The following is a 13,965-nucleotide window of genomic DNA, read 5'->3' on the forward strand; positions in this document are numbered from 1 at the left end:
AGGGGCCATAAATATAATTTACTCTGCACGGCACTTTGTGACTGGTTGTACAAATAAAGTTTACAACCACCTCCCGGTAACACAACTGGCTTGTTCGTAAAACGGGGCCTGCTTGTGCCTGTTCCCCCGGGCATGCATGTGCGCGTGCTGGAGGCAGACTGACATGAGCTGAAGCTTTATTTCCCCAGGCGGACACACGGAGCCAATCAATACTGATGCAATGTTCTCCTTCAGCTTTGGAAAAACAGCTGCGAGAGTCAGGACCAGGTGTCTCTGTGCTTGGAAATAATCAATCATGTTCACATGTGGCTGTTTGCAGCAAACACGATGCATACATTCGTTGGTTTTTTGTTATTCTTCATATTCTGCATTATTTCCTGTTCTGGGCTGTTTTAATTCAGCATGACTTGGAATGATTGCTTCACTTGCTGGATTAGAAACCATTATTCAGGCAAAGCCACAGGGAAGCAAAGAAAAGCAGGTGAAATATTACTCTGACCCAAGAGTTTCATTATTTTTTTACTCTTTCAGTTTTAGCAAGTTGAAAAGAGTCATTCAGTGAGAAGCTGGGATGTGAACGACTTCACGTCGAGGCCAACGAATTGGGGAAAACGGGAGAAACGTGATGCTGACTCCAGAGAGGGAAGGTCAGTCCAAGATGGTGCAACCTTCAGGGAGCAGAGGGTGGAGCATCGACCCGGTTACTGAGAGGTGGAGAGCGCTAATCAGTGGGTAGTAAGAGAGCAGAAGATGTGTGGAGAACAGAACAGAACAGAACATTAGCTCAAATAGTTGAATTACACAAAACATGAGACACAACATCTATCCAACATTGTTTATTCAGAAGTTTGTTTGTTTTTGTGTTTTTAATTATCGGACTTGACAGACAGATGAGACTGGAGTACAGCTGAAATGCTTTTTTTCATTCTCTCAACAACAATTATAAATACGTCGACTTGCACAGCACAGACTGGTTGTTGTGTTGTGGGAGAGCTGCAGCAGGAGTGGACAGAATCTACTGTAAAAACCAAAGTGCACAACTTAAAAGAGCTGCAGACAAACATTAAGAAATGTGTCATTTAACAGTCCAGCTGCCTGGTCGGGAGAGTACCAACTGTACTACATGTTGAGAAACAGTCTGCGTGATTCAAACTATTGATTTCTTGCTGGTAATTAACATAAATCCATGAAAGTTCTAATGTGTGAGTTGGTTTCTGCTCAGAAGTTCAATGCAACAACAACTGTTGTTTTAATTAGAACTCAGATATTTAAATGTGTGTTGAACACAGCGGCTATAATGGCGACCGTCGCTGGCATATTTACTTGGCTCTAGTTAAATAACATTTATTCTGTGAGTTGGCAAACGACAAGAAAGAAACTCTCCCTGATGTCTGGTTAATGTGCTCTCTGCACGTCGGTCTATTTGTTTATGCTTTGGACAGATAGTTTGGCTGAAGAAGACAAACCGCTGTGTGTCATTTACATGTTGGAAAAGGTGTCTCTCTACACGAGCAAGTGACAGACTTGGCTGGATCTCACAGTTTTTAAATATTTTTAAGCACGTAATTTGCTTGCTGTAAGTTGTTAACGTAGGCCCCCTTCCTAACATGCCTCCAATTTAGGTGATGGGTGACAAAGTCCAGTCCTCCCTCTGTGGGAGAAACTGTAAGACATGAACCTTTCAGATTGGTCACATTAAGAACAGACTGTCCACTTTTAGTTTCTATCCTTCCTCTGCAGTGTCCAGGAAAACACAAAGTGGACATTTTAAACTAATAATTAGACTAATAAGACTTTGATTTGCTCAACAAAGCAGCTGAAGCCTCATATTAGCTTCAGATACACGTCGTTATACGTGAATACATCCATTGGAAAAGCTCCTGTTCATGGGTAGAACAGGAGGAATGATGACAGCATGCAGAACCCCACTGAATGTGCCTTTTTAAAATCTCTGGGTTTTCGAGGTGTGAAGCAGCTCCTCCTGTCAGGGAGTCGATGTTAGCTCAAACAAGCGTTTTATTTGTCAAATTGTTGAGTTCTACTTTCACATAGATCAGGTAAAGATGACAACTAGAGCTGCGGCGAATGGTTGGATGAAAGAAAAAGACAAAATAAATTAAATTATTTGAGTTGATTGATGAACAGAAGTGAAGAGTGACATGTTTTCACGTTGGATAATTAGTTAAATAGTGAATTTACTATTGTAAATTGCAACTATCTGAAGATGTTATTGCTTTGAGGTGTTTTACAGTTGATAATGAAGGCAGTCGCTAGTCACTCTAAGGACAAACTTATCATGTACTAATCTTTGTTCAGTCATTAGAATTTAAAAATGAAGGCAGTGAAAAGCAACTTAGACGACTAATGAAGCAACATGTGGGGAAAGAATGTTAAAAGAATAATGTCTTTCCTCACTTCCTGCCTGTTATAGCAGGTGTTGTTAGCACTATTGAGGCACAAATAAATAACAGGCTAATAGTGGATCAGATACTACTGTTGCAGGAATGCTAATGAAGCAGTTATTACTCTGAAGTCCATTCGTTAACCACCATCTCCCCAGACCTGAGATTAAATTCATAAAAATGTTGGGACTCGATTTACTTGCTGGGCAGACAGGAGCCATGTGAACTATCTACAATATGCTAATTCTGACGGGTGTTTCCTCAGACTAAATCTGAAAACACTGTGAGGATGGTTTCCACTTTAAAAAGTAACTACAGCAAAGTATTGAACAGGAAATCAGCTTTTTGTGATTTATAGCTTAAACTTAATGCACCCTAGTCTGTGTTTTAGTTCATGATCTCCCATTCAAAGTTTATTAAGACATGTTCGTTTCCCAGATGTCCACTACCATTCAAAAGTATGAGGTCACTTAGAAAGTAATCCAATTTTTAGTCCATTAAACTATAACATTAAGCTGATCAGACATACAGTCACTCTACATAGATGTATGGAGGCCCATTATCAGCGAGTGGCCCGTTGTTTGCTAATGCACTTTTATCCATATACAATTTTTATTTTGATCATTTTACCATTTAAATCAAAACGACCAAAGACCAAGAAAATCATTGGTCTGTTCTTGTTTTAGGAAATAAAGGCTTCATGCAGCTCTGTGCACTGCTCCAGAATAGAAAGAGGAGTGGGAGACTCCAGTGCACAACTGGGGAAGAGGACAAATAATACTAGTGTTTAGTTTGAGAAACAGGCAGCTCCATTAAACGGTGCCCAATAAAGACAAGTCGCAACGTGAACAGTGAAGTGCTGGCCTAGCATTTTATAGTCATTTCTTATTTCATATATTTTCATGGAAAACTTGACCCAGACTGGTGAATGGTAGTGTTCAGGATGACTCTGAACCAAATGACGATAGATATCTGCCACTTTTCTTTAGGTGCAGACTTTAATTAGGAACTGTGGAATGAGTTTTAATCAAATAAATTAATAGAGCGTAAGGTTTTGCTCTTTTAACACCCTGAAATGGGAGAACCATGAGCCAAAAATGAAGGCCTAACATACTTGCAGATTCAGTGCTAATATGAAAACATGTTAACATCAGTCGTGGCTCCTTTTCATGCAGTTGCTGGTTGTAATTTTTGACACTTTGCTTTTGCACCAAACAAACATGTAATGTATGAATACATTCTCTTATTCGTGTAGGAGCTCTCCAGGTCACTTTCCCTAGTGACAACTCTCAGTATCAGATATCTACAGACACACAGATAAAACTGTTTCTATTTTCACAGACATGTTCATATATCTTTTATAAAATAAATCTTATATTTCCCAGTATACAATAATAAAATGATGCACTCTGCAGAAAACAGGTAACCGGAAACTCCATATATACACATAGTATATTATACTATTTTGGCAGACAAGAACATGGACAAGTTCGGCATTGTAAACAGCTCTTTACTCTCATTCATAACGTGTTTGTCCACTTTCTTTACGTTTTCTGTTTCCTTCTTGTTCCATTTGCTCCCTGTGTCCTGTTACATTCATAGCTCCAGAAAATTGTGCTTTAAGAAATCTCTTACGATCCAAGGGCTCTTTGTTGCCTCGGTTAATACCCCAGTCCGCTGAGTAGAAGTGCTTTGTCTCACAACAGTAACTCAATGTCTTTATTAATCACGTGGCTTGTAGCTCCCGCTGCTCTCAGCTCGCCCGAGAAATGAGAGGTGGGGTCAAGGGTTAGAAGGAGGGGGATCAGACCTCTGCATCAGAGTCCATAGTTTTGACTTTATTATCAGGGAATTGATCATCAATTTACGTCTGTTACAAATAATGTGCTGCTACGTAGTGTCCCCCTTTTATCTCTTTTCCTAATTATTTTTTATGTTCTTTAATTATTTTTGCCGTTGTTTTCATTAGATCTTTATTCACAGGACAGGAAGGTAGATTCCCACACACATTATCCACTCATTGGCCACTTTACTCAGTACACCTGCACAATCTAATGCAGTACTATACTAAATCTACTAGATTCTTTTTATTTAGGTCATAGTGGGTGGTGGAGTTTGAGGCGTTTCTAATCTTTTGGTCCCATCATTTATGTAAATAGTGGCTAAAAGATTAGAAACACTTCTTACTATAATGCATTCCAGGATGTCTCCATCCACTCACTAATAAACATTAGTACAGTAGACAGTAGACATATCACCAAAATTGAGAAATTCTAACCTGAAGTATAATGTTAATTCTAACCTACAAGTAAATGTCATATCAGAGCATTAGATTGTACAGGTGTACCTGATAAAGAGGCCAGTGAGTGTGAGTGAGGGACTTTTCCAGCCTTCAGTGTAGCTACTGAATATTTCAAAGGTTAGACAGTATGTTTCTCTGGACTACAGTAAACTACACTGAAAAATTACTGCATCTTAAACTGGGGCAGGATTTGTGTCTCGGAGTAGTGGTGGCATTTGGTTTGGTTGGTGATTACAAGGTAGATTTCTGTGAGAGGTTACATCTGTGCTTTGGGTGCAGGAATGTACTCAGTGGAATGTGGAAAAACGTGTTTGTGTGGAGCGTGAGGATGCCAGGGTTAGAGCGAGGGGGAGAGAGAGCTCTGGGTTTTGAGCTTAAGAAGCAGAAACAGGCTAGAGGTCTGAATGTGGGTACCAGGAGAGCACCAGAGCAGGTCTGTGGGTCTTCAGTTGTCCTCATCTGTGAGCTCCTCCTCAGCAGTGGCCTTTTCAGGAATGGCCTCAAGGCTGCGTCTGCTCTTAGACTCAGAGCCAGTGGAGCCGCCCACTGCTCCACCTTTACTCAGGTTACTGGTGAGTGCAGCATAGTGGATCTGCTTGAGGTTCTCCTGGACTTCACTCCTGGCATGTTTAAGTAGGTCCGCTTGGCCCTGAGGGGGTAAAGAGAGATCACAGGTTCAGAGCAATGACAGTAGCACAGTGCAGTGGACACACAGACAGGGACAGAGTTCCTGCAATATTTAAAAAATGCAATGTATCCGAATTCCTGAGTGTAAATTCAAACCTTTCTCACAGGTACAACAATAAAAGAGAAAATCAATAAAAGCTGTAATTATTTATTAAATACCTTTATTTATTTATACAATGAACTGACATTCACTTTGTGTTCGCAGTGAGACAGCACGATCTGTATAAATCCTACACAACAACAGGTTAGGGGTGTCTGTTACTATAACCAGTTAATAATTAAAATTCTGAATAATTTAAATAATTATAACTATAACGTATATATGAACCAATAAAACGGAAGACTAGAAGTTTAAGGAAGTCACGTCATTCTGGGAAAGATTAAAGGAATAAAATTAGGGAGGATGCTAATTCACTTTGGGACATGTTTAATGGACTGGCAACAATTATACTGTATAAATCTTGTTCACTATCAAATAAGAAAATCAAAGGTAACTTTGAAAGATTTTAACTAATGATAATGTAGAAAAACAAAAACGTTAAATTCAGATCAAAGATTGGATTTGATTTGTAATTTTATAAAAGCACTGTATTTTAAAACTGACAACCAATTATTGATTGTTAATGTGGCTAATTATCAATTATGGGAATTACTCACAATTTGCTTTCCTAAAACATCCACATCTTTGGAAATTAAGTAGCCCACAGCTTCAGTTATCAGTTGTGTATTCTAAAAGATGCTGCCAACTACAGCTTGTGCAGTGTCAGATATCAGGGGATACTGATAATTCATCCTAAGGCTGAAGGCAATATAAGTTTTAATAACTGATGCATCCTTGGTACATTTTTTTCCACCTCAGCAGTTCCTCAGTGTCTCATACTAGATGCCAAGTACTGTGCAAGCATTTTTTTCCCCATAAAATACATATCAGGTCTGAATAACGTCATAAGGAACTTAAGCAGAATGGCCAACAAGCCATCACTTTCACATTTCCTGTAGCCAGTAAGATCTTAGGAGTCTTTTTAATACAGTGATTTAATACAGTTTGTTTGATAGAAACTATTTTAATCTGAAGTGAAGTCAGTGACGACCAAATTAATAACCATTAAAAAAGTAAATGCAAACACAATGAATTAATAAATACCCAGACTCATCCTACCTATGACAAATAAATATGCAAAAGGACGTTGAAACCATAGGTGTGGTAAATAAAGAGTGACTGAATACAGATCCAGTTCAAACCAATGAAGCCAAATTATACAACTGATGTCTGCAGTTTTTACAGGTAACACCTCACCATTAAGAAGCTGTTGAAACAGGATTTAATATTATCAACATGTGAGATCGTGACAACTGCTTAAGCCCCCATGTGCACACACTGATTCAAATTTCTACAGGAGCAGTTTGCAGGTATATGAGAAGTAACACATGTCAAATTACAATGTGGAAACTGCAGAGCATTACATGTTGTGAGCTGCACAGTTGTCTACTGACTGCTGTGAATCTGGATCTCACCTTCAGTATGGTGATGTTCCACGTGAAGCTCTCCACTGCCTTGTGCAACTTCCTGCCCTTCAAACCTTCCTTCACAGCCAACTCGTGTAGGTTCTCATGAAATTCCATCGCTGAGAGAGAGAGAGAAGAACAAATCTTGAGTCAGTCTTTATGGTTAGAATTCATGTTTGTTTGTAAAATAGAAGAGCAGCTGTGAGATGACAGGAGTCTGGGAGCTAGTCTGGGTGCTAGACATGTCACTGTGAGGAAACACATTAGAGCGAAGACCTTGACATGTACTGTCAACATTTCACATTCCCCTGCTGCAGCAGAGGTATTCTCAGACTGCAGAGGAGGATTTCTTTCTCCTTACTGTACGTCTGTAATGTGGTAATATTTCACAGTAACAGTTGGGGCAGGTGTTCTGCAAGTCAGGTCTGCAATTGTAGTAACTTCTGAACACATAAGACAAGCTGAAGATCAGACTTTAAATTTAGAAGCAAATTGTAGACGTAAAGGAGAACTTCTATTGTCAGTGATTTGATGTGGGAAATTCACCATGTCTCCGTAGGGTCTCCTCTAGCAGTAATTAATCAATTAGCCTGTCCATACAAAACAAGAAGATTGTCATAATGCAAATAGTTTTACACTTGTTAAATAAGGTAAATGAAAGCAGGCACCTTTCACAATTTTCTCATATTATAGACAAACGGATCAATGGAGAAAAGAACTAGCAGATTAATCAATAATGAAATTAGCTGTTGCGCCAGTCGTCTGCAATTTGTTTTAACAATCCAAACAGTGCTGCATTAATGTTTGATGTGTTGTCCCTGTCAACTGGGAACCCTGTTCAGGATGTCTGTGTCTTCCTTCAGCAACGCCTTGCTTTCACTGTCACAAATTTCATCTCTTTATCCTGGAGTTAAATGTTAGTAACCAGAAGGTTATCTGCAGGTAGGCAGGGTTAGTAGGGAAAAGAGCATCGGAAACAGAAAGGCAGTGCATGACTGAGTCTGAGTAAGAACATGTTTCATGTTGAGTCTGTTTTACAGAGGAGCACTGACACTGCAGCAGCGGGCAACTCCAGCCCTCTGAGGTAAGCAAACCAAAGGGGGAGAGAGCAGAGCTGCTACTACACACAAAGCCTCTAACTGTAGAACACGCTTGTACCCTGGGAATTACTGAGAATGAACACATTTCAGCTTGAAGCTCTGATATCAGCTTCAATTGGTCCTGCCCCCCCCCCCACGTTGGTGCTGTTGCCATGGAAACGTGGTGTGCACACAAGAGAGACCCCCTTCGTGTGAAAACACCATAATAGGTGTTGAGCTGTTTTAGAGCCTCTGAGCTGAGGATACACATCTGCCACCAGACCTCAGTTCTGAACAGAATTCCCTGTTTATTGTTTCTGAATATTTTCCATTTCCTGTGTTCCAACCACATTTAACATTATTTCTCTGTTCCAGGGCACTATTCTGTAACTACAGAGCTGCTGCTGCTGCACACGTGAACCATCAGTGCTGGACAAGGTGCACAGCTTCCTTTATTCTTTCACACACACACTCACACACACACATGCACAGAAGGTTGCCTAGCAACATTTTATGGAGTCTGGCAGGCAAGAAAGGGGGAAGCTCATTCTCTCATTCTTAGCAAGACACTTCAGACTCTGATCTCTGTGAGGTAATACTGCAAAACAGCAACTGTACAGTGAAGGCTGATGCTTGTGCATCTCACAGCATGAAACGACTACAGTGTGTGGTTGCAGATCACAGGAGCGATTCAGGGGGTTGATAATCGATCATTCCTCCAAATAGACGTTATATTTAATAACACTGAATACCAGCAACAGAGCACATTGTCAGACAGAATACTAAGGACCAAGCTAGACAACTAGGGTGGTTATTGATTAATTAGTTACGTTCTTGAACACCGAAAAAACAGAAGCCTGTTTTAATCCGACCAACAGTCCAAAACCAAAAGCTATCAATTTACTACAATGTACAACACTGAAAAGCAAGTAATACCCACATTTGAGAAGCTGGAGCTGTGCATTTTGCCATTTGTCATTTTGCCATTAATAAAGAATAAAACACATTGATTGTCTTTGTTCTTATTTGTTATTAGCTCTTCTATTAGAAAAGTACATCTGATAGTTTGATAGTTTCAGGTTCCCCAATAAGAGCACCAGATGCTTATCCTGATATTACTAATTACTGTAAATTGAATAGTTTTCAGTTAGATATTTAATTATGTCAGCTTTTTCTGTAGATTACTACAGATGTTAGTTATGTAATGTTACAAATGGCATGTTTTACTGATCTGATGTTTTATAGAAAAAGGGCTGTTACACTTATCCCTAAAATGTTTTCTAAAGTATAGTATTAATTAATTTACTGGCTAGTATACAGAATGACCAAGGCCAAAGATCTCATTAGATTGTTTCAAGTCAGAGCTGAAAACACCTGACTGTGCCTATTACTACTGCCAGTGTGATGCCCTTTCCAAGCTGATGTGATGGATTATTCACAACTTTAATAGCAGTTGGTGCTGGAACGTTGTGCCTGCTGTAAAGGGGAATTGGGTTTGTACTGACCCAGTTTCTACATAACAGGCGAGTGCACAAAGCCATACTGCATGCACACATTGAAATACAAACATGTCCATGAGCACCAGACACACCACTGGGATAAAATTATCATTTCTGAAAGGAAATAAATCGATGTTCAGGTTCATCACTTTGCCATCTGTTGTGTCCTGTGATTTTAGATGAGAACAAAGTCCCTCAGAACATCTATAGTAGCTTTTAGGAACAATATTTGTCTACTTCATTTTCACTGCTGTGTTATTTAATTGACTTATTTAAAAATAAAACAACTCTAAGTGTATTTAACTCATTGTGTCGTAATACACAATTCTGACAACTCCTTCAGGCTTAATATGGTTTTCACAAGTGAGTAACACTGTATGTTCTCTGGAAGCTGGCGCAACAAGTAGTTGCCAATACACGTGCACAAGTGCTCTCAAAATCAATCAATGTATTGAGTCAATACATTTGCATCCTGTACATATTGTAAATAATTTCATACTGCGTATCTATTGACTGACAGCAAAACAGCTGGAGGAAAGCTTGCTTCTGGAGATCGAACACTACTACATTCAAGCACATCTTTATCCCACCAGCTGGTAATTAGTGGTGAAACAGAAAACCTTTGATTCACATTGGTTAAAAGACGCAGTCCTCCCCTCTGATGTGCCAAGACAATAGACAATTAATATTTTATAACTCATCCATCTGGAAACCAATAAAGCTGAGCCATGGTAATGACGGTCGTCTTTTCTCCCTTCCACTCTCGCTTAGTGCTTCAAGCAGGCTTACTGAGTGATAAATGAGCTTTCTATGCTATTTAGATGAAATTCATTGCAAGAAAGTGCTGCGTTATGAAGCACATTAATGTCAAAATGGAATTTCTTCTGATTAACAGGTTTTACTCATGTCTAGAATGAAACACTTGTTTGCTACAGACTAAAACTGAAACACTAGCAGTACATACCAGAGAAACAGAATTGCATTCAATGTTTTCCCTCATGAGTCAGTCTTCTTACTAAATTTGCAGCATTTGCCAATAAGCTGCCAACCAGACTTTCTTTCAAAGATAAGCTGGAAAGATTAGCTCACCTTTGGGCCTCATTAGAACACAATGAGTGATAGGCTTACTATGTATGTATGTATATTATAGGCTAGAAAGCCAGGTCAAGAGTTTCTGGTGGAGACAAACTAAAGATGGACTGATGTCCTGCCCCACTTCACTCATCACGGTTTTATTAAGCTAAACTCTGAAATTCTAATTGGAATAACGCTCCGACAGTGTCACTGGTGTGAATGTGATAACTCATTTCAAAGCTGTAACACGTGCTGTACTTGAACATGAATCAAATGGTAATTCCACTTATTCGAATCAAGTATTATTTCTCTCATAGTTCTACTGAATGTGTATCTGTAGTTGTTTTTTTGTTCTTTGCCATCTAGTCTTCTCTTACCTGCTTTTTGGGTTTGTAGGATTCTTTCATACACCCCGTCAAAGTTCTCTAGCAGAGTCTTGCTGGTCTGAATCACCTGCAAGGATACAAACATATTGCTCATATTTACACAGGTTTTTCCACATCAGCAAAACTGGCAACCCACAATAAAGCAGGGACCAGTCTCTGTCTGGAAGCCGGGCTTGTCTATCCAGGGAGGGCTGTGAAAAACAAACTGTTATTACACACACGCTGTTGGGTGTAGTCGCTGAATTGCACTTTTGAAAACCAAAATTAGGGGGAAGGAGACACAAGCAATTAGGGTATTTATTAAAAAGTGTGTGTTTTTTTTTCTTAACAGGAACTGTGTTGTGTTTAAAGGATGCTTAGTTTGGAAAGGAGAACACCTAGGTCATGATAATGATACAAGTAAAACAGAAACGTGAGTCATTCTGAAGCAAAGCACTAACTTGTTATGTGTGAAATGAAAGATGCTGAAATGGTCCTGTTGTGTTATGCTTCGCCTTAATTTAGTGCACAGACTCTGCTGACATAGAGACTGTCAAAACTCTTATGGCAGCTGTTACAGCAGACCCCAAAGCTTTGGGATCCCTTTAAATATTAAATGTCTCCCCACATGAAACTAAAAAGAAACTTTAGCTTCCTTACAGACAGAGGTGTTCCAGAAGTGTATTGGCAGAGACACCAATTAAACACAATATTAACATCACTTGAAGGCTTTGTTTTTATGATAGACAGAGGTCAGCATGGGCACTCACACACAGGAAGCCATAATGCACACTTAACGTCTAACATGGCCAGGAGCAAATGTTTCTGATGCTGTCTCCAACATTAAGCCAACAAGTGGTGTTGATTTTGTGGATTATCAGTGTATGTAGCCTGTCACAAGCAGAGGTAAACAGGGTACCTGACTGATCACCTGGATCTTTCTATTTGCATATTTTACTAGTAGGTTGTTATACAAGGAACTGGACAAGAGTTACAGGGATATTTCTGTTCTGATCTTGTTGTAATTGAAGTGTATAATCACTTGTACACTCCCTAATTGACTTAATTGCACTGCAAGGCCGTGTTATGCAGCCAAGTTGCCGTGCCAGCTGCCAAAACTGAAATCAAGGACAGAAACTAATTTATTCAAACTATGTGTAAGAAAGCTACCGTGCAAAAAACAGCAGTGAACAACACTGAGAGCAATCGCTGGAGCATGACAGCTCTGTGACAGACAGGTAGAGGAGGGAGACTGATGTGTGTAGGGAGGTGTCAAAAACAGTAGATAGGGAAAATGGAGAAGAAAAAAAAAAAAGAAACGTCATAAAAAGTAAACATATGAGTATCGTCTTTGGATCCAAGTTGACTTTTCTTATAAATATCTGACACCGACCTCATTTCTTGTCCACAAACTATTAAATCAGCTGAAAATCCCTGAAAAATGGTGTCAGGTGTCAACTATGAAACAAGTCAAATGCACACACACCAGGGGTGTCCAATCCTGCTCCTCGAGGACCACTGTCCTTCCTTTTTCTTTTCTGTCCCTGTCCTACCCACTGCTGATGTTTGGATTTCTGAAGCTGGTTCAACAGCCAGACAGTCTCTGTTGTCACTTAGACCAGAAATATGTGTCGACAAACACAACAGAAATTTGCATCTGAAAAGGTGACATTACTGTCCATGCAATACAGTATCACAGCTTAGCTCTATAACATGGAGAATTGAAGGGATTTTCTCTAAAGAAAAGAATATATTCATCTGGAGTCCAGGCCCTGATACTGTGTACTTCATGGGGGACAAATACAGCCTCACAAACACATTCTGATCACTTGCCATGTTGAGCTACAAGCAGTCATGACTAAGTGATTGTGGCTGTTTGTGTCACCATGCAGCTGCAGTCGCTGTACTTAGAACTGTCTTGCACACTGTGATTATTTCCCTGATGGGTGAAGAAATTACTGTCTTGGTGGCAGAAGCTGCATCTGAAATGTATTTAGAGGCACATTCTAAGGTAAGTGGGTGGACTGTGCCCCATTTGCACACTAAAGACTACCTCCCATAAGTGGTACTTCTAGTTCTATTATTATTAATGACTTTTAACAAAGACGCATATTCTAGTTTATTTTTAAGGTGATATTAGTTTAGCAATACCATTATGCATGTAACTAGTCCCTAACCTAACTAATTCAAATATATTAAATAATACACAGACGATAGTATATAGGACTGAATAAAGCTATAATTCAGATATTGCCACGTACCAAGGGAAGATTATTAGATTATTACCAACTAAAGAAATGACAAAAATGGATTTTAAAAGCCTCAGAAATATTTATTTAATTATTTTCTCCATCTACCACTCTCTGCTCTTAGTTCATCTGTGTAAAACAAACTCAAACTATTATTATCTAGGATCAGAATCTGGCATTGTGCTAAGTTTCTCCACCTTTTTTCAGCACACAAATGGGCAGGGATTGAGACCCAGATTCTATTTTTATCAAGTAGGAAGCAAAAGTCTGGTTACTCCCAGTGGTAGATTTTGACACAGTGCCTGGATTTCTGTTTGTACAGTTCCATACATTATTTACAACTCTTCAACTTTGTCTCTCTGTGTTTGATTTATGCATCTATACTTGTCAGCCCCCCTTCAGATGGGCACCTTCCTCCCAGTCTCTGGCATTACTGATGATCAAGGTCTGCAGCTTCACACCACTTACGGCCTTGCTCTTAATTTATTCAATTTTTATCCCCAAACGTGTCATTTTCTTCTTTCCACCCTTCAAACTCAAATTTTCAAGCACTCTCTCCATCAGGGCCAATTACCTAGGCCTCTCAAGTCTGAATACAGCAGAGAGGTCACCTCAATTGGGCGGTGTCTGAGTCTTTTCAGCATCATCTCCCTTTTCTGATGTTCGTCTCATCATTCCTGTTGTTTCAAGGAATAAAATATATCATAAAAATAACAACTGGTTTATAAGACATTTAACGGGGCCATTGTTTTCCCTTTCCTTACAGTTTCACCATGTACTGTTTGCTTAGTTTAGTAATAAA

The 13,965-nt window shown here is 39.4% G+C and overlaps 1 protein-coding gene across 1 annotated transcript in view; it reads right to left on the reverse strand.

The window, feature by feature from the left end:
• Positions 1-821: 821 nt before the first annotated feature.
• The window catches only part of LOC113169383 (inactive phospholipase C-like protein 2), a 32,780-nt gene continuing 19,636 nt past the window's right edge, over positions 822-13,965 (reverse strand). The window contains exons 5-7 of the mRNA XM_026370748.1: positions 10,927-11,002; positions 6,907-7,016; positions 822-5,353 (exon numbers count right to left, since the gene is read on the reverse strand). Coding sequence (XP_026226533.1) covers positions 5,150-5,353; positions 6,907-7,016; positions 10,927-11,002 — 390 coding nt within the window. The 3' untranslated portion in view covers positions 822-5,149. The remainder of the gene's footprint in view (positions 5,354-6,906; positions 7,017-10,926; positions 11,003-13,965) is intronic.

Source organism: Anabas testudineus, chromosome 16, assembly GCF_900324465.2.
Source record: "Anabas testudineus chromosome 16, fAnaTes1.2, whole genome shotgun sequence".
NCBI classification, from domain to species: domain Eukaryota; kingdom Metazoa; phylum Chordata; class Actinopteri; order Anabantiformes; family Anabantidae; genus Anabas; species Anabas testudineus.